We start from the raw sequence: 21,608 nt of genomic DNA, 5'->3' as shown, positions 1-21,608 counted from the left end.
TTCTGGTAGTGCCCGACGCGGTCTAAGTGGACGCACTGGAGGACCACGGGCCGGGAGTTTCGGAAGACGTTCCGATTCTCCCTTCTGGAGGGACGTGGAATCCCCTCATCTGTTTCAGAGGGACGTGGAATCCCCTCAAAGGTCTGAGACGAGGCGGGTCGCTCCCGCTGGTCGGCGTGAGGCCGTCGTCTTTGGAGGGACGTGGAATCCCTTCATCGGTTTTGGAGGGACATGGAATCCCCTCAAAAGCTAGCTTTCAGTTTTGCTTCCATGGAGTTGGAAGACTTTCTAGGGGCCCTCTGTTTTTGTGTTTCTCTGTTTTGCTCTGTGGACTTACTGGACGGACGTTATGGGACAGACTCAGACTACGCCTCTACCCACCCTCTTGGCTTAAGCGCTTCCTAACCCTGCTCCCTCCGGAGCCAAAACCCATTCTTGCTTTGCAGGAGACAGAGAAGAGGAAAAGTCTTACCCAGCCTTCAGCACCCCTCTACCCTGTCCTGCAGGGGGGTACTGAAGAAGAATTAATTTTTCCTCCCCCGTATAACCCCTCTAGGATGCCGGAAGAACACCATCCTCCCCCTCCGGGGGAGGCAGACGCTGTTCCCAGAGCGGGAGGCGGAAACGCTCCAGGGGGGAGCCCGCCCTTTACCAGACAAAGGGCTCAGAGGGAGCAATCCGCCTCCGCCACCGACTCTACTATTCTGCCCCTGCGAGCCACCGGACCCCCAGACGCGGAGGGGAATCAGCCCCATCACTATTGGCCTTTCGCCACTAGTGACCTCTACAATTAGAAAGCTCAGAATCCTAAGTTTTCTGAGAAACCGGCAGGGCTTATTGATTTATTAGACTGTTCTTTTTACCCATCAGCCCACGTGGGACGATTGCCAGCAGCTTTTGCAGGTCCTGTTCACGACTGAAGAAAGAGAAAGAATCCTCAATGGGGCCCGAAAACTAGTTCCGGGCGCAGATGGGAATCCCACCACCAACCAGGCTCAGATAGATGCCTCCTTCCCCTTAACTCGGCACCAGTGGGATTTCAACACGGCAGAAGGTAAGGAGAGGCTCCGGGTCTACCGCCAGACTCTAATGGGGGGCATCCGAATGGCTGCTAGAAAGCCAACCAATTTGGCCAAGGTAGGAAATGTACAACAGGGAAAAGATGAATCTCCGGCTGCCTTTTTAGAAAGGATCATGGAGGCATTCCGTACCTATACCCCCATGGATCCAGAGGCTCCGGAAAGCAAGGCTGCTGTTATCATGGCCTTTGTAAACCAATCGGCCATAGACATTAGGAGAAAATTACAGAAAATAGATAGACTAGGAGAAAAAAAGTCTGCAGGACTTACTGGTGGTAGCCGAAAAGGTATATAATAACCGGGAGCCTCCTGAGGACAAGCAGGCTCGCGCCATGGCGGCTGCCAGCAGTAAGCAGACTCGAGACCTGGCCAGAATACTGCTAGCTACCACTGCTGACTTCCCCGAGGAACGAGACCGCCGTCTCCGGCAGCTGGCAGACGACACAAGAAAAGGTAAAGGAACCACCAAGGGGGGAAGCAGAGGCTGCAGAAGGATCAGTGCGCATACTGCAAGGAGATAGGGCATTGGGCCCGAGATTGTCCGAAAAGGGCCGGCGGGAAGGGAAGCAAGACTGATCGGGTAAAAGTCCTAGAGCTGGATGAACTAAGTGATTAGGGGAGTCAGGGTTCGGACCCTCTCCCCGAACCCAGGGTAACTCTTAAAGTGGAGGGGACCCCTATTGACTTCCTTGTCGACACCGGAGCACAACATTCGGTCCTCCGCACCCCACAAGGAAAACTAGCTAGCAAGAAGTCCTGGGTACAAGGGGCAACTGGTATGAGCCAGTATTCATGGACTACCCGAAGAACAGTAGATTTGGGAACGGGCCGGGTATCCCACTCCTTTATGGTAATACCAGAATGCCCCTACCCGCTGTTAGGACGGGACTTACTGACCAAGATTGGAGCTCAGATAACTTTCAGACAAGGGGGGGCCTCAGGTCACCGATGGCAAGGGCCACCCCATCCAGGTCCTGACCATGAAACTGGAGGATGAATACCTCCTCCACCAGGAGGCGCTCCCAAGAGAGGATAATATAGACAGATGGCTACAAGAATTCCCCTCGGTTTGGGCAGAGACGGGGGATGGGACTAGCCGCTCATAGGACCCCAGTCCTGGTAGAGCTCAAGCCAGGAGAGAGTCCGGTAAGGATCAAACAATACCCCATGTCTCAGGAGGCCTGGAAGGGGATCCAGCCACACATCCGGAGACTACGAAGCCTAGGGGTACTAGTTCCTTGCCAGTCTGCCTGGAACACCCCCTTACTGCCGGTCAAAAAGCCTCACACAAATGACTACCGACCGGTACAAGACCTCCGGGAAGTAAATAAGAGGGTCGTGGACATACACCTAACTGTTCCCAACCCATATAATCTCTTGAGCTCCTTAGCGCCCTCCAGGGTCTGGTATACTGTACTAGATTTAAAGGACGCCTTCTTCAGTCTGCCGCTGGCACCCCAGAGCCAACCCTTGTTCGCCTTTGAGTGGCATGATCCGGAGGAGGGCTACAGTGGACAACTCACCTGGACACGGCTACCTCAGGGATTCAAAAATTCACCCACCATCTTCGACGAGGCACTACACGAGGACCTGGGTGAGTACAGAAGGGAGCACCCTGGCCTCACCCTTCTACAGTATGTAGATGACATCCTGATTGCTGCCGACACTGCCAAAGACTGTGAGCGAGGGACCCAGGACCTGCTGGCTACCCTGGGGGCCTTAGGATACCGCGCATCCGCTAAGAAGGCTCAGATATGCAGGGAGAGGGTAAGTTACCTGGGATATATCCTGGAGGGTGGACAGCGGCGGTTATCAGAAGCCAGAAAAGAAACTGTCCTAAAGATCCCTACTCCCACCTCCCGAAGAGAAGTGAGGGAATTCCTAGGATCAGCCGGCTACTGCCACCTCTGGGTTCCAGGTTTTGCTGAGATCGCCAGGCCCCTATATGAAGCTACCAAAGAGGGGAAAACATTTAAATGGGCTAAAAAAGAAGAAACTGCCTTTAATCAGTTAAAAAGGGCCCTCCTAAGTGCCCCAGCCCTGGGCCTACCGGACATTACGAAGCCCTTCCACCTCTTTGTAGACGAGCATAAGGGAATAGCAAAAGGAGTTCTAACTCAAGCCTTAGGCCCCTGGAACCGTCCAGTGGCTTACCTGTCTAAGAAACTAGACCCAGTGGCTGCCGGCTGGCCGCCATGCCTAAGAATTATTGTGGCGACAGCACTCCTAGTCAAGGATGCAGACAAACTGACCCTAGGACAGGAGATCTGGATCACGACCCCACACGCCATTGAAGGGGTCCTGAAACAGCCTCCGGATAGATGGATGAGCAATACACGTATGACTCATTACCAGAGCCTCCTACTCAACCCTCCACGAGTGCGGTTCCACCCCAGTGCAGCCCTCAATCCTGCAACCCTGCTGCCCGACCCTGACCTAGGTGCTCCATTACATGACTGTGCGGGAATCCTGGAACAAGTACATGGATTCTGGACGGACCTGACCGACCGGCCCCTCCCCGGTGCTGAGGCTACTTGGTTCACTGATGGCAGCAGCTTTGTGCGAGACGGACACAGGTATGCGGGTGCAGCGGTGGTCACCGAAACCGACACCGTATGGGCGGAGGCTCTACCCTCCGGAACATCAGCCCAGCGAGCAGAGCTCATAGCCCTCACCAAGGCGCTGATGCTGGGAGCTAGAAAACGGCTCAACATCTACACAGACAGCCGTTATGCATTTGCCACAGCTCATATTCATGGGGCAATTTATCAGGAGAGGGGGTTACTGACGGCAGAAGGACGGACTATAAAAAATAAGCAGGAGATACTTAACCTGCTTACGGCCTTATGGCTTCCTGCCAAGCTAGCCATTATCCACTGCCAAGGGCACCAAAAAGCTGATAACCCAGTAGCTAGAGGTAATCGAAAGGCTGACCAGGCAGCCAAGGCAGTAGCCCTTACTCCAGTCCCCACCATGACCATACAACTACCAGACCCGGGAGACCCAGTTTTACCAGACCAGCCCAAGTACTCCCAGGAGGAGTTACAGCGGATCAAGAAACTCCCCATGGCCCAGGAGATAAAGGGATGGTGGTATACACCTAACAAGGAACTCGTGTTGCCAGACCAGCTCGGAGTCTCAATATTAGAGCACATGCATCGGTCTACTCACATGGGGGCCCGAAAATTAAAAGACTTAATCCGACATGCCGGAATTAAGATTCACCAACAGGACACCAAAATAGAGCAAGTTGTATCTGCCTGCAAGACCTGCCAACTCACCAACGCGAGGGCCACATCAAATAAAAAAGGAACCAGGCTCAGAGGCACCACACCGGGAGCCCAATGGGAAGTCGACTTCACTGAAGTCAAACCAGGAAAGTATGGTTTTAAATATCTTTTAGTATTTACAGACACCTTCTCTGGCTGGGTGGAGGCATACCCAACCAAGCATGAAACGGCTCAGACGGTGGCTAAGAAGCTACTAGAAGACATCTTACCCAGGTATGGTTTTCCTGCCCTGGTAGGATCAGACAATGGACCAGCTTTTATCTCGCAGGTAACACAGGCAGTAGCCAAGGCGGTGGGGGCAAACTGGAAATTACATTGTGCTTATAGGCCCCAGAGCTCAGGACAGGTAGAAAGAATGAATAGAACCCTAAAAGAGACCCTTACCAAATTAACCATGGAGACTGGTGGGGACTGGGTGACTCTCCTACTGTACGCCCTTTACCGGGTTAGAAACACTCCTTACACTCTGGGTTTTATTCCCTACGAGATCATGTTTGGCAGGCCACCCCCTGTTATTCCCAGCCTTCTAGCTGAACTTATTGCTGAGTTTAAAGATCAAGAACTTTTTCTTTCCTTGAGCGGGCTCTAGAGGGCGCACGAGGACATTTGGCCGCGACTCCGTGCCATCTACGAGGCTGGCCGGATCCAGACACCTCATCAGTACAGGCCGGGAGACTGGGTCTACGTCAAGAGGCACCACCGAGAGACTCTCGAGCCGCGCTGGAAGGGACCCTACATCGTGGTGTTGACAACCCCCACCGCTCTCAAGGTAGACGGCATCGCGACCTGGGTCCATCACACCCACGCTCAGCCAGCGGACCCCTCCTTGATCCGGAAGGACTTCGTCACGCGATGGGCCATCAGTCGGGACCAACACAACCCGCTCAAGCTCAAGCTACAGCGCATTTGACCTACCTAATATTGGTAACTCTGTTAACTCTGCTTGTCATTGCTCATGCTGCCGGGAGTCCCCATGCCCCCCAAAACATCACCTGGCAGATCATAGACACCAGCTCGGGGACAATACTTAATCAGACCTCCCAGAGCCACCCCAGGGACACTTGGTTCCCAGAACTTTGCGTAAACCTCCAGACTCTGTTCTCCTTGTCACCATAAATGCAGCCGGTCCCATGATTGGGTCCGGAAGCTACATGACAAGGGGGGAATGAAAGGGCGGGCCTACGCCAGCCAACTCCATCTTGTTCTGTGTCCTTCACCTTGACCACACCTCCTCCCCTTGAGTAAACCCTCCCTCACCTGCCAGACCCTTCCCCAGGACCCCTCCCCAGCCAATCGGCTGAGGCCATAGCCATTACCTCACCAACTGCCCCCAGGCCCCAATAAAACCTTTGTCCTTTTGCAACTCGCTCTCTTTCCCTGGTATCTCACCGCTGCTTCGGTGCAGGTAGGGGATTGAGCTCGAGCTAGCTCGAATAAAGGCTCTTTGCTTTTGCATCGGACTCGGCTCCCTAGTGGTCTTTGGGGATCACGAATTCTGGGCATAACAAACCAATCACAAGAAACAATATTTCTATTACCTTTAGCCCAGGCACTTCTGAATTAAGAAACACAATTGTCAGTCCAAGCAATTTTCTTCTCTCATCCAGTACCTGCCTCTTACCATCTGCCTAATAGAAAACCAGCTACTTTATGTCAGTCCCACCCTCTGGTAGCCTACATCAACCACTTCAATTGATGCTTATATTCAGAACCTGCCAATCACAGCAAATAACAAGGCTTGAGGAAGATGGCAGGGACACGTTACACAGCAGTGAAGTCAGCCGATGAACAGACCCCAAGAAGCAGTTCATTCTCCGTACAAATAGATTAGACAAAATAAAAGCACCCTTAGAATCACTAGAATAAATGACCCTCTTATAGTCATGTAAATTACAATCCCCACATTGGACCAGAACTAAACTACAGAATTCCTGCTAGACACCAGAAATTATGCCGGAGGCTACACATTTCAACCAGCTCTGCACCTTACAGCAGTAGCCACCAAGTAGATAGCATAGGGTCTAATAGTACTATATACCACTATCTTTCATCAAACATCAAGCCAGGTAGAGTTTCTCCCATTTAAAAATAAGAAGAACAAGTAAATCAAGAGCTTCTGAAAAAATATAAGAGAAACATAAAATTTCTCTATACAGTCATAAGAAAAGCACAACTTTGAAAATGGTTGATTACTATAAGAAACAATATTTAGGAAAACAACTGTCTTAAACATACACAGTGATATATATCAATTATTTCTCAATAAAACTGGGGCAGAGGAAGAAAAGGAAGACTGAAGAGTGGAGAAGAAGGAATTTTTCTATTCAAACGTGGCTTTCAGGTGCCTTTGTTAGAGCAGACCTGCTTTTAGGACCATGCAAGATTTGCTGGAGAGGATCAAGGTCATAGTTTTAACCACGTGACTGTGGCCAATTATCATGAAGATTAAATGCAGTAATGTGCTACCCAACTAAAGGATGGTATAAGGGAAAAGTCAGCCCAGTTTAGCAAATACTCATTTGGCAATGACCTCCTGTCAGGTGAAAATGGAAACAAGACATAATTTCTAGTCTCTGCTTTGCACTGCATAGCTGAATAACATCAACCCAGTTATATAATCTCTGTCTTTGCTTCTTCATTTGTGAAATATAGTAGATAAACCAGAATAAATTCAGGATCGCCTTCATGCCTAACATTATGATGTTAGAAAGCAAAGTGGGAGTACCTGGGTGGCTCAGTAGGTTAAGCATCCCACTTCAGATCAGGTCATGATCTCACTGTGAGTTTGAGCCTCGCTATTGGCTCTGCGCTGACAGTGCAGAGCCTGCTTGGGATTCTCTCTCTCTCTCTCTCTCTCTCTCTCTCTCTCTCTCTCTCTCTCTCTGCCACTACCCCACTTACTCTATCTCAAAATAAATAAAAACTTAAATTAAAAAAAATTTTTTTTTTAATAAATAAAAAGAAAACAAAGTGGGAAAGGATACTGGGAATTAACAGAGCAAGAAGTATAAGCCAGGAAAGGGAAGTGACTAAGCATCACCACCTGTCATTCATTAGGAAAATATAACAAATCCAGTCAGGAAGGGAAGTAAACCAGCAATTTCTTTGTTCTTGGTCACATGCTGACTATTCAAGGTGCAGCTCTATTGTCATTACAATGGCTAATGAGGATTTTCCAGTTACGATTTAAGGAACAGCCTTTTTTCAAAGTAATACTTTAATTCATTAGCCAACCAATGCCAACAGATTGCCTAGTTATGAAAGGGAATAAGGAGTTACTCAGGGAGACATTTAAGTTAAAATTACGTAATGTGGATAATGAACTATTATGAGGTCTTCCTTCAAGCATTGAAAGAACTCCCACCAATTTTGTATTATTTTTAAAGTTTTACATATTCCCAATCCACAGTGGGTACAATATAGAAAATAAAACAAAAAGATACCATAACTTGCATTCATCCCATGACAAAGATAGACCTATTAGTTAAAGAATTAAAAGAAAAGTTATCCTGATTCTAACTTAAATATTCCCAAACCTGATGAAAGATGCATAGTTTTCTTTCTTGCCTGAAAAACAAGCAATTAGTAAAAAGGTATGATGACTGCTTGAACCATGTTCTACATACATCTCACAAAACAGCAAAAAATCAAAACAAATGTATTCTTTATTATTTAAATACCAAATGATTGTACTGGCATGAATATTTAATTATTATTGTGATTGTGGACCACAGAGGCAAGTGATATTTATCAAGACAATATATTTAATGACAGCAAAGTAAAATTCAGATAAAATGAGAATTCAATTGAAAAATACTTAGATGTAAGAAAGTCATTAGAATAAGGAGTCTATGTTAATTAAGAATTTTTTAAATAAATTGGTCATTAAATGTCTTTTTATGTGTCACTCCAAGAATATGTAAGAAAAAGAAGAAATGGAGAAAAGCATACCTGTTAAAACCAAGTCGGATGATTAAACTGGCAAGTAACTAATCAAGTCTAGTTATACTGCAATCAAGCTCTAGCTCTCACTGTTAGTCATTCATTTTATGTTGGGTTTTTTGTTGTTTTTTTTTTTGAGAGAGAGGGAGAGACAGAGTGTGAGTGGGGAGGGGCAGAGAGAGAGGGAGACAAAGAATCTGAAGTAGGCTCTAGCTCTGAGTTATCAACACAGAGCCTGAGAGGGGGCTGGAACTCATGAACTACGAGGTCATGACCTAAGCTGAAGTCAGATGTTTGACTGAGCCACCCAGGCACCCCTACTCATTCATTTTAAATTAAGGTATCAAAAAGTTCAAAAGTTAACATGCACACAAAAAATTGTGGGAACTCAGCCCAGTAAACCCAATCTACATCACCCAAGATATGAGTATGAGCACAGAGTGAGAGTCTTAATTAATTCACAGGTATGAGGTAACAAGGTTTTCCTAATTATGAAGAATGACTTGTAAAAAAAAAAAAAAAAAAAAAAAAAAAAGCAAAAACTTAACCAGAAGGGTTTACTATAAAATATTTAAATAATTTGGAAAAGGTTGTGTGGTTTTCGTTTTGTTTTGTTTTGCTATATACAGTGGATTTTATTTAATTTTTTACCACATTCACAATAAGTATTTTTTACATTATGACCCAACAAACATTTCAAGAGACATTATTTACCTTTACCACATGGGATAAACTTGTATATCTCCTTCTTTTTTTGAAAGAGAAAGAGACGGGTAGGGGGGCAGGGAGAAAGAGAATCCCAAGCAGGCTCCACACCTTTAGGAAGGAGACCAAGGCAGGACTCAGTCTCATGAATGGGGGTTGATCTCACAAACTGTGAGATCATGACCTGAGCCAAAATCAAGTCAGATGTTTAACCGACCGAGTCACCCAAATGCCCGTAAACTCATATATTTTCTATTCCTTCCTCTTTTTTATGTTGGTTTTATGTATCCTACTGAATCGTTATTGCACAACCTACTAATGGATCTTAACCTGCAGTTTGAAAAATACTATTTTACAGCATATCCTTGACCATTAAGTTTCAGCCTTGAATCGAGCTCTAAATCAGGAATATCAAGGATTTTACATAAAAAGGAGAGTTCTCAGAACTAAAGAAAAAAAACAATAATAAGCCAAGCAATAAGGAGAATTTGGGACACAGGAGATGGGTTCAATGAAAATGTCTTATTCTCTCTTATTCCATTTGTGACCTAAACAAAAACTATAAACATGGCTAATAGCATTCTCATGGTGACGTTCTATATGAGGAAAACAAATTTTAATTAATCATAACAGAAAAACACTGCAATCCCTAAAGCATTTACACACCACTTTCAGAATTTCCATCAACCACATTATACAATGTGCCAAGTATATCATTACTTCATACTCAACACAGTTTTCATTTTATTTCATTACTAGAATTCCAATGACACTATTTTCTTTTACTTTGTTACAAGTGTAAAATATCTCAATTAATTTATAAGTTAAGCATGCTTTTGCTTCTAGGCTTTTGGCCTTGAAACAGAACCAGCAATTATAATATTGCTTCTCTTACAAAATGGAATTGAAATTCCAAGCCAAATTGGAAATTAATTTTAGGATACAGCACATTTGTAACATCAGCATTTCAGGTAGGATCAAGGGGAAACCTGATAGGTTCTTAGACTAGGGCTAGAGGTAGAGAGAGGTGGAAACAGAGTGTCAGAGTTAGGTAGAAAGACTTTTAGAAAAATAGGTAGAACCATAAGAAGGATAAGGAGATTGATTCAGTCAAGTTAAGTTAAGACTAAGCACAAGAGATGCACAGAAAACAATGAAATTTCTATGACATAAAGAAAAGGATTACATTTCTTTTTTTTTTTTAATTTCTTTTTAACGTTTATTTTATTTTTGGGACAGAGAGAGACAGAGCATGAATGGGGTAGGGGCAGAGAGAGAGGGAGACACAGAATCAGAAGCAGGCTCCAGGCTCTGAGCCATCAGCCCAGAGCCCGACGCAGGGCTCGAACTCATGGACTGCGAGATCGTGACCTGAGCCGAAGTCGGAGGCTTAACCGACTGAGCCACCCAGGCACCCCCAAAAAGGATTACATTTCTACTACACAGGAGGGAGGAAAGGGGGCAGAGCACCCAGAAGGAGAAAAGAAAAAGAAACAAATGTTTAGTGTGAACCTGGAAGATACTACATCTAATGCAATCCTTACAATCAGCAGATAGTATCTTCACTTTAGAGACAAAAAAACTTGAGGCCAGAGAATGTACCCTAAATCATATACGCTTTGAGGATTAGAACCTAAATCTAGGGCAACATCCATATTCTCTCTTCACTCTGCAGCTCCCTCCTTGGAGAAACAAGCATGTAGGAAGTAAACAAATCCAGCAAGGATGCAAATTTCACAATGAACAATGTGAGAGTGGGGGCATACTGTGACAAAGGTGAAATCTAAATTAGCCTAATTCAGAATGTTGAGTGGTGCCTGGCTGGCTCAGCCAGTGGAGCATGTAACTCTTGATCTTGCAGTCATAAGTTCAAGCTCCACATTGGACACAGAGTTTACTTAAAAATAAAAAAGTTAAAAAATAAAAAAAATTAAGAAACAGAATGTCGAGTCTACTCTATGAGCCAAAGAAGCAATGTAGAAGTCTCTTTCGTAGAACTAAAGCTCCTGAAAGAATGGATGGTAAAACAACTAGTTCGAGGGGCGCCTGGGTGGCGCAGTCGGTTAAGCGTCCCACTTCAGCCAGGTCACGATCTCGCGGTCCGTGGGTTCGAGACCCGCGTAGGGCTCTGGGCTGATGGCTCAGAGCCTGGAGCCTGTTTCTGATTCTGTGTCTCCCTCTCTCTCTGCCCTTCCCCCATTCATGCTCTGTCTCTCTCTGTCCCAAAAATAAATAAACGTTGAAAAAAAAAAAATTAAAAAAAAAAAAAAACAACTAGTTCGATGCCTAAAAACACTAAGTTGTCAATAAATGGTAACTGCCACTATTTATTAGCACCATTCAATTTCCTTATCACTAGTATGTGCTAATTTCTTCCAAACACTGCTGTGATTAGACAAGTGAAATTTTCATATATTTCTTTCAACTGCATTTAATTTGTTCAAGCCTTCTGAAATGTTTCAGATAATGTTCTCTCCTTCTTTCCAGCAATTTAACTTTACCTTCATAGAAAACTTCCACACCAAAAATTAAATTGACTTTGATAGCAGAATCTCAAATTATAGAGAAATTGAAAAATAGGTCAAGTATTTCCACTTCCTCAGATAAAAATGTTTCAGACTCCATTTGCACAGCAGGAAGCAAAGAGAAAAACAGATTTTTTTTAATTAACAATTGGAGTTATGACATTTTCAGAGATGGTTCTAAAAAACAAAGAGGCATTAAAAATGGCACACTGAACACCAATTTGAGATCTGTCAGGTCTAACAACTTAAGATGGTTGAAAACAATTCTGACAAAGAATTTAGAGTTTAAGTAAAAGCAAGAAAAAGTAAAGGGAAAGGTAGGAAAGAAACCACAGAAGAAAAAGTAATAGGGAACTCTACAGTTTAATCCTGATTCCCCTAATCACAACATCATCAACAAGGAATTTTTCCATCACCTTTATTCATCTCTGGAAAAAAAGATTGGAAGCAAATACCTTACTACATGATACAGAGTTTTCATCTGGATCATTCCACATGGCACTCGCAACAACCCTGTCCTCAACACAAAATTAGGTACGACGTGGAATGGTCCCTTCTCTAAAGATGTAAAACTAATAGATGAAACAAAAGTAAATGCCACTAATCTAGTATTTAAATGATGTAATTTATTGAATGCCAATTCCATTCTAGTTATCACAGTAGGTGTCACATAAATGAACTCTAATCCTTGGAGGAAACATATCAAGAACTTTTTGTTGTACGGAAACTGAAACTCACGGAGGTTATAAAAAACTACCGTCTCAGATCACACAAGGTAGAATAGTAAAAAAAAAAAAAATGCATTTCATTATAGAAATTTAGAGGTATGGGAGAAAATAAGAATAGAAGAGCTAACAATTGCCAGGGGCTTACAACATGTCAGGAATCATGTCAGGTACTTAGCATGCCTTCCTCAAAGCAACACAGGAAGGTATGAGGGGTATTATTGTCCCCACATTGTAAAATAGGGCACTGATTAAGACATTTGTCAGAGTTGCAGCAAATGAGTGATGAAAAGTATGGTCTCTGATCTGGCTTCTGAGGTTTTAACCAATAAGCCATCCACAGATTCAGATCAGACCTTTAAGGCTGACATGGTAGGTAACAATGGAGAAAAAGGGGTTCGGGGCGCCTGGGTGGCGCAGTCGGTTAAGCGTCCGACTTCAGCCAGGTCACGATCTCGCGGTCCGTGAGTTCGAGCCCCGCGTCGGGCTCTGGGCTGATGGCTCAGAGCCTGGAGCCTGTTTCTGATTCTGTGTCTCCCTCTCTCTCTGCCCCTCCCCCGTTCATGCTCTGTCTCTCTCTGTCCCAAAAATAAATAAAAAGCATTGAAAAAAAAAATTAAAAAAAAAAAAAGGGGTTCAAAATGAGCACAATTTGAATGGGAGCAATAAAAGAACCAAAGGTAGAAAGAAAAAAGTGATCGTGGACTTTTGAGGGACATTAGCCCTATTTAGATCCAAGGTCAAATGTTAGAAATAGTCATTGTAAACAATACTGTTAAGTCTGGTTCCTCTCCATGCCTCATACATGAATATATCCATTCCCAAGACTTTTTACCTTGGCCTCCCACATTTCTCTGCAAGCTCATCACTTCCATGGCCTCAATTTTTATCACTAGGATGTTTCTCAAATCTTCCAATTACCCCCCCCTACATCTCCTCAATGCTTTGATTCATACTTACAACTGTATATAGATTTCTGTTTGGATGACAATAAGCTCAACTGGTCTGCAATGAAATTCATCATTTTTTCCTCCAGACTAGTTTTTGCATCTGACTTCCCTATTCTGATGGAGGCCTGGCAACACATTTCTAGTCACTAAGACTTCACACCCCATATTCTCAAGATTTGACGCCACTCTTTTGGACCCCAATTTCCAAGCAAGCTCTGCAGATTCTTCTTCCACCCTTCCACTCTCCTACCTACCCCTTCTGCATCTCTCTTTGACTTTCTCTCTATTATATTATATCTGCCTGCTACTTTCCATTCCGCCATCACCAAAGCACAAAGCCTTCATCACCTGTCACCAAATTAATGAAACACTCTCAATTGCCCTCCCTGTTTCTGTATCGCCATTCTGATTGTCCTAAACAACACCACAAGATCATTTTCCCAAAGCACAACCCAATTTCAAGGATTTTATTCTCCCATGCTCTAGTGACAAGGTACCACGTATACTTATTCCAGGAAGAAGCAACACTCTTTCTTTCTCCCCATGTCCTGCCTTCTAACTGGGACCTATTTCATCTGCCAAATTCCTCCTCATGTGGAAGTTACATACATGTTACATGGGAAAGAATAAGATACAAAAATCTCTGTACACTATACCTTTTATGTAAAAAAAAAAAAAAAAATTCATTGCCTATCATTTCATGGAAAATCCAAAAGACATAATTTCCAGTATCAACACGGATATAGAAAAATGAGCACACTCATACACAATGAAGAGTGTAAACTGTCACAATATTTTTGGAGGAAATTTAACAGTATCCTACTAAGCTATGTTTAACCTCTGACCTAGGAATTTCAATTCCAGGAATTATCCTACAGAAAAACTCGCACAATTACGCTAAAATTATTTGGAAAATGGCAAAAATCTAGGTGGTTACAAAAATGAACTATGCTACATCCAAACTATAGGATACTTCATACTCACTTAAAAGAATGAAATAGAATAGTCAATGACAAATATAACAGCCAATAATTACTGTGTGCTTTATGGGAGCTAGGCATTCCTTTAAGTGCTTGCAAGTATCAACTCCTTTCACAAAAACCCTAAGACATGAATCTGCATGTACTTAAGTGGAAACATGCTCATGCCACACCGAGGAATGAAAACAAGCAGATTGCAAAATGATATTTAGTATACTGAAAGATATATCACTTAAAAGTTAAAGGGAAAAGGAAAAAAAAAAAAAACTTCTATTCCACACTTTAACCTTTCTCAATAGTGGTTATCACCAGGAGAGTGTTCTCAATAGGGGAAGAGAAGTGGACTTCCTCTTTTTTAATCCTCTTTGTATTGTTCTTTTTTTTTGAAAAGGGTGTTTATAACATAAAAATTACAAAAATATATAATATGAAAATATATAATATAAAATAATTTAAAATTTTTAAAGCATGTAGCGCTTTAAATATAATAAAAAATTATAATTTGTAACTATAAAACATGGGATATATAAAGACTGTAAAGAAATACCAGAAAATTGTTTAGCTTTTTTCTAAAAAAATAAAGCTAAAGCTTTATCTATTTTCAAACATTCTATGTTACTTTTACAGTTTTTGCTTGGTTTTGTTTTGGTAAATAAAACCTCGTCCCCTCTTTCAAGGTCCATTTGCAAAGCCATCAACTACTGTCTCCTATGATCCAGTGAACACTAGGGACATTGAAATCACCATCGTTTGAAGAATCCAGCTGCCGGTTTTAACCCAGCAGGCACCACCTTAGTGACCGTGAGCGAATTATTTAACCTTACCAGGCTTTAGTTTTCTCATTTTACTAGAAAAAATGCAACCAACATCAAGGTGCTTTGTGAAGATTAAATAAAGTAATACGTATGAAACATCTCGCACACTTGGCCACCATAAACCAGGTCTTCCATTAAAACCTCCTTCTTTCCATGGGGTCTTGCCTATTTCTGCCAACCTCAAGTAACTGTTCTCTTTTCAGAACCTCCAGAAGCTTTGATTTTGCTGATAAAAAAATTTATCACCCCTGCCCCAACTGGTGACTTGTCCTATGGCCAGAGGTGTCCCGCGTGTTGATCTCCTGTCACACTAACAGTGTACCTTGAAAACAGCACTTGTACAGTGTGATTTCCAGAGAATCGGACATTACCTAAATGGACACGTGTGAAACAGAAGCTACAGTTGGCCAAAAGAATCAACATGTTGGGTTATTAAACAACTTACTAGAACTCATCCCTTCAAACAAAACTATCCTCTAAAAAGTCTAGCTCATTGTTTTCAATAAATCAATAAACCAAAATTTAGCCTCCATCTCTGTACAGTACTCAAATCTTTACACTTTTTCTCTTAATTCGGAATTAAAAGAAATTACCTGAAGCTCAAAAGTTCAGCTCTGTAAAGAAATATCCCTGAATAATGTATTTACAAATTGAAAAATCTCCTTTGCCCCTAGGCAAGCACTGACAAGATACAAAAAGGGGGGAGGGGGCGGGGCGGGGCAGAGGTAACACCTTGCCACCCTTAGAGCCTTTCTTAAATTCTAAAGGCACACCAGGGGTCGGGGGAGCTAAAATTTCTAGTTTAAAACACACTTTAAAAACGAAGTAAGGCTCTGAATAATCTGCATACAGGTAATTATCCCATTAGGTTTAAATATAAAAGGGAGTTCCGACAGTTTCAACTTTTCAAAAAAGAAAGAAAGAAAACACGTGTGCATGAATACAGTCCAAGCTTTTCAGGATCCCAAGCACGACTCTACTTACAATCTCCCTTTTCTGGGATTAAAGCTCGTTAGTCAAAGTCACGGGACATATTACTAACCTAACTTGTTTGTGCACCCTCATTAACTCAATACAAGTCCAGAACATAATTTGTTAAAGCGTTCATTCTGCGTCGCCGACTGCCCCCATGATCCATGGCGCCTGCTCTCCAGTACTGTTGCCTTAGCTGGCTTCAATTTTTAAACGCTTTGCGGAGAGCTCTGACTTAGAGAGAACAGAAGGCGACACTTACCTTGAGAAGCGAAGGCAACCTAGCCAACTTCCGGTTTTGTTACAATTTGTATCTCACTTCAGCAGCTGGGTGGAGCTAGCTCACCCAGTAACCAGAAAGTTTCCCAAGCTAAACTAAGCTGTAAAACTTGATTTGCAAGACGAGAACTAATTTTTGGACTCCATTTCTGAGAATTAAGGGTTCTGTTTTACATATAAGAACACTTTTGGCCAAGTAATAGTTATTTCATTGAGAAAATTATGTATTTGCCTTTAACTACAAAACCATTTGAAAATACCTGTTCCATATACTCTAAGACAAACAAAAGAACCTAGTTATGCCTAGGTAGGGTTGCCAAGTTTAGCAAATTAAAATATAGGATGCCTGCTTACACTCAATTTCAGATAAACAACCAATATAAATATTGTTCTATGCAGTTTGGGGAAAGTAATTATACTAATAAATGATTCATTGTTTTTCTGAAATACAAATTTACTCTATTTTTTCTGGCAACCCTATCTAAGGCATAACAGTAATTAGCAAACTATTTCAACTAACTACAAAAGGTGCAAAGAATCAGACAGCATAGAACTGAAACCTTGGAAAGTGTAAATGACATAATGCAAAAGAATTATTTTATTTTGCAAAATTCACTCTGAAACTTAGGGGTTCCATTTTCATTTCTTTTTAAGCATTTAATCTTTGTTTTGCATAAGATTTTTTTTTTTGAAAAAGAAAATTTTTAGGGCTAGGAAAAAACAATGAATCTGAAAATATTAAACATTCCAGCACAGACTATAACTCACAAGTCAGACTGGAAAATAAATGGTGTCATATACACCTTAACCTGTGATCACTGGTTGGCAATCAACACGACTAAAATCTCTAAAACCATTTTAAGTGGAGAGAGGGGAAAGAACACGATCACTTTAATCTTTCTCCTTAAGAACTACTCACAATTACCAAAAAACCTCTTTACAGGATTTTAGATAGACACTTTAAATAAAGATGCCACAGAGCTGGTTTTCTATCCTAAAGCTGCATGGAATATGAACAGAAGCACACTCAGTCAAGTCAAGTTTCAGTCCTTCCATATAAAGCTTCAGGCGATGACATAGCTTTCTGCAGTTATACTTAAACCTTTTCCAGAAATAGTCCCTGGGGGACACTCTGCATGCCAAAAGCATGATTTAAAGAATTTATAAAACAAGTAATTCTTAGAATATATTATCATAATCTTTTATCCTAAAGCACTCTTAAACAGATGAACCTGGGGGGGCGGGGGGGGGGGGGGGGGGAGAAAAAGGGGCAAACCAGGAAACAGACTGAGGGTTACCAGGTGGGCAGGGGGATGGGTTACCAGGTGGGCAGGGGGATGGGTGAAATAGGTAATGGGGATTAAGGCAGGCACTTGTGATGAGCACAGGGTGTTGTATGGAAGTGTTGAATCACTAAATTCTACACCTGAAACTAATATTACATCGTATGTTAACTAACTGGAACTTAAATAAAAACATGGAGAAGAAAAATAAACAGTAGTGGGAAGAACTGAATAGAGAGGCTTGGCTCTATCTAAAAGCACCCTTTTCCAGGCTATCATTTCCCCCAAAGTCCCCAGCTACAATTCCCCTTATCACTCCCTGCCAGCAGTTCACCTCTAGCCAGCTTTTTCTTCATTAGCTACTTGTTAGCTGTCACAAAAGGAACCAAATTTAGTAAGATGTTCAATGGAGCTTGGACTCTGAGTTGACACTATCGTATTGGATCCCATTCTCATGCCTCTAAATTGGTGGTTCTCAAATTTTCAGTCCAGACTCCTTTACAACTTTTTAAAAATCATTGTGGACCCCAAAGAGATATTTGTTTATGTAGGTGATATCTATCAATATCTATATGTATTAAAATTTTTAAGCGAGAAATATTTAAATACCCACAAATTCATTTTTAAATTTTTTTTTTCAACGTTTATTTATTTTTGGGACAGAGAGAGACAGAGCATGAACGGGGGAGGGGCAGAGAGAGAGGGACACACAGAATCGGAAACAGGCTCCAGGCTCTGAGCCATCAGCCCAGAGCCTGACGTGGGGCTCGAACTCACGGACCGCGAGATCGTGACCTGGCTGAAGCCGGACGCTTAACCGACTGCACCACCCAGGCGCCCCCACAAATTCATTTTTAAATAACAAAACAAACTCATTAAATATTAATATAGTTTTGTGTTTTTTTTTTTTTTTTTTAACCAGTGCCTTTCTGACTGCTTTCCAAAAAGAAGAGTTTAGTGAGTGGAGTCGTATTGTTTAATTTTTGCAAATCTCTTTAGTGCCTGGCTTAACAGAAGACTGCTGGAGTCTCATATCTTCTTCTGTATTCAGTCTGTTGCAGTATCTTACAACACATCATGTAGCCACTGGAAAACTCCAGGGTATACTCATGAAAGAATGAGAATGAATAAGGCAAATAAAGTACAGCAAGAATGAGAATTAGCATTTACTGAGCACTCATTTTGACCAAAGCACATGTATTATCCTAAGTCTCACAAGAACTGTAGGTGAAAGGTATTACAGTATTACAGACATTCTACTGCTGAGAATGTTAAGGACATGCTTGGCTAAGTAAATTGCCCAAAACCAGGCAGAGAAAAGTGGCAAGGCAGGGTTCTAAGCCACAGCTACTAGCTCTCTGCCCTGAGCCTCACTGCCAAATCTAAATGATGTCTGATGGACCAAACATAACCTTGCCTTTCCTATTATACTCAGCATTTCATAAAACACAGGATTCACGCAGAACATCCCCAATTGATTAGACCCTGCTTCAAATCAATAAATCCAAAACCCACCATTTAAAATGGACCCATTATCACGTGCCCTTTAATTTTGTCAATCTTATCCAAATTCATCCTCTCTTTATCTCCACTGCCATCACTTTTCCTCTGTTTTTGTTACCTCAAAAGTAAAAATGAGGGGTTACAACCAAAACCATATATTCTCTAAGGTCTGCCAAACTGTGAAAGCAGGTTTCTGATGACTAGAAAGAGACACATAATGGTCCAGAAAAAGACTAATTTTTCAGAATGAGAATTAACGAAATTATCACAATTATTCCACAAGTATTTATCAAACACTTAATATATGGCAAATACTGGGCTAGGCACTACCCTATGTTTGTACAAAGTGGCTCTATGTCTAATATATTGTGATTTCTTAGGTGGGTAATAAAGAAAGAACAAAAGAAAGAAAGAGGGGTGGGGGAGATAAGGAAGGAAGGAAGGAAGGAAGGAAGGAAGGAAGGAAGGAAGGAGGGAGGGAAGGAGGAAGGAAGAAAAAAAGGAAGGGGCATAATTACTTGATAAACCCACATTTCTGTAGACATGCAGTTCTCATTGCTTTCCAGATGTCATTGGATTAAGAATCTTGAGAAAAAAAGATTATCCTGGGTTATCCAGGTGTGCCCTAACTGCAATCATAAGTATCCTTAAAAGAAGAAGCAGAGGAGATTACACACAAAGGAAGACAATGTGACCATGGAGGTAAACATTGGGGTAATGCAGCCACAGGCCAAAGAATGCCTGTAGCCACCAGAAGCAGGAAGACAGCAGGAAAAGATTCTCAACTAGAGCTTCTGGAGAAAGTGTTTCTGCCAATACCTTGACTTTGGCCCAGTGCTACTGATTTTGGACTTCTGGCTTCCGGAACTGTAAGAGAATAAATTTGTTGTGATCATTTGTTATAGCAGCTGCAGGAAACAATCAACTCCTCTTTCCAGTTTCTCCTGTATTTTTATCAGGCAGTGGTACCCATTCTCTTCAACACTCAAGCAAAACCTAGAGATGAGTTTCAACTTTTTGTCTCTTTCATATTTTATAGCTCAGAGTTTTTCAGTTTGGAGCCACAATCCATTTATTAATGGATTATAAAATCTTTAGTGGGTAACAATCAGAAAAATGTTAATAAAATAGCATAGAAAAAAAGAGAGTGCATTACATATGATAAGGGTAAATAAATGCTGTTTCATGAGGCTATTCGGATTACATCTGTGAGTAGAAATGTCCTGAGTTTCTGATTTCTTACTGTGGGCAGTAGCCCAAAATGTTGAAAGCAATTGCTTTTAATATCTCCCCAAGTCAATTATCATCTCCTCCTTTCTGAACACTCACATGTAGGCCTTCGTACTTATTTATTCTAAGCAGAGGAACATGGTGGTCTGGAATCAGACCACCCAGGATTTGAAGATCAGCTCCACCACTAAACTTTGTGATCTAGACCTCTATCATAAATGAAGATCATAATACTTTCCTCATAATAGTGTGAGAATTAGCTGAGATAAAATTGCTTAGTTCAATGTCTAAACATAAAAATTGTTCAGGGCGCTGGGTGGCTCAGTCAGTTAAGCATCTGACTTCAGCTGGGGTCATGATCTCACAGTTTGTGGGTTGAGCCCCCCCATCAGGCTCTGTGCTCACAGCTCAGAACCCGGGGCCTGCTTCAGATTCTGTGTCTCCCTCTCTCTCTCTCTCTGCTCCTCCCCCACTCACACTCTGCTCTCTCTCTCAAAAATAAACATTAAAAAAAAATTTTAACAGTTCAATAAAATATGTGCACTATAATGATCTATGCTCAAATTCTCTGGACCATAGTAGTAACCTTCTAACTAATCTATCCTGCTTCCTCTCTCATGACCTTCATGAATCCTGCTGACAATAGTCCAACATTAGATCAATCTTCCTAAAGCATCGCTTTTATCAATAATGTTCTGTGACGTACCGTTGCTTATAGAGTTAAATCCATACTCTTTCAGACATTCAAAGCACTCTGAAAAAATAAAACGGGTGGGGGGGGGGGCACCAGGGTGGCTCAACTGGCTAGGCCTCTGACTTCAGCTCAGGTCGTGATCTCACGGTCTGGTCCGTGAGTTCAAGCCCTTCATCAGGCTCTGTGCTGACACCTCGGAGCTTGGACACTGGAGCCTGCTTCAGATTCTGTGTCTCCCTCTCTCTCTGCCCCTCCCCTACTCATACTCTGTCTCTGTCTTTCAAAAAAAAAATGTTTTTTAATAAATAAAAAAACAAAAATAATAAAAATAAAGCACTCTGTCACCAGGCCACACCTTCATTGCTTTCCCACCAGGTACTGCTGATTAAATCACCCCATTAAATGCAAAGACTCATTCTTATGTTTCCACATTTGCTAATGCTGTTCCCTTATCTCATTTCTTTCCAAGTATTAAACACCACACATTCTTCAAGGTTTAGAAAAAGTCCCAATTCATCCATGAAACTTTTCTGATAATCAGAACTAATATAAGTTCCTCCATTATAAAATGGCTATATGACCAAGCAAAACTGTCATAGTCTCTGAAGTCTGGCCCACTTTGGTTGAAATCCCAGC

The 21,608-nt window shown here is 42.2% G+C and overlaps 2 protein-coding genes across 4 annotated transcripts in view; one reads left to right on the top strand and one right to left on the bottom strand.

Moving 5' to 3' along the window:
- The window catches only part of FRRS1 (ferric chelate reductase 1), a 111,896-nt gene that overhangs the window by 36,763 nt on the left and 53,525 nt on the right, over positions 1–21,608 (bottom strand). The window contains exon 1 of one of the 3 annotated variants that reach the window (XM_047869437.1): positions 16,246–16,273. The exons of the other annotated variants lie outside the window; for them this stretch is intronic. The gene's annotated coding sequence lies outside the window, so the exon portion shown is untranslated. Of the gene's footprint in view, positions 1–16,245; positions 16,274–21,608 lie in introns of those variants that run through there. 3 annotated transcript variants of the gene reach the window in all.
- On the top strand, positions 3,006–5,180 carry LOC125172028 (uncharacterized; the record flags this gene model as incomplete). Its single annotated transcript, XM_047869441.1, is given in 1 exon segment — positions 3,006–5,180. A coding segment is annotated over 1 exon segment (2,175 nt), but the record flags the coding sequence as incomplete, so codon positions are not given.

Source organism: Prionailurus viverrinus, chromosome C1, assembly GCF_022837055.1.
Source record: "Prionailurus viverrinus isolate Anna chromosome C1, UM_Priviv_1.0, whole genome shotgun sequence".
In the NCBI taxonomy this organism is placed as follows: Eukaryota; Metazoa; Chordata; class Mammalia; order Carnivora; family Felidae; genus Prionailurus; species Prionailurus viverrinus.
This window is presented reverse-complemented; position numbering and strand designations above follow the sequence as displayed.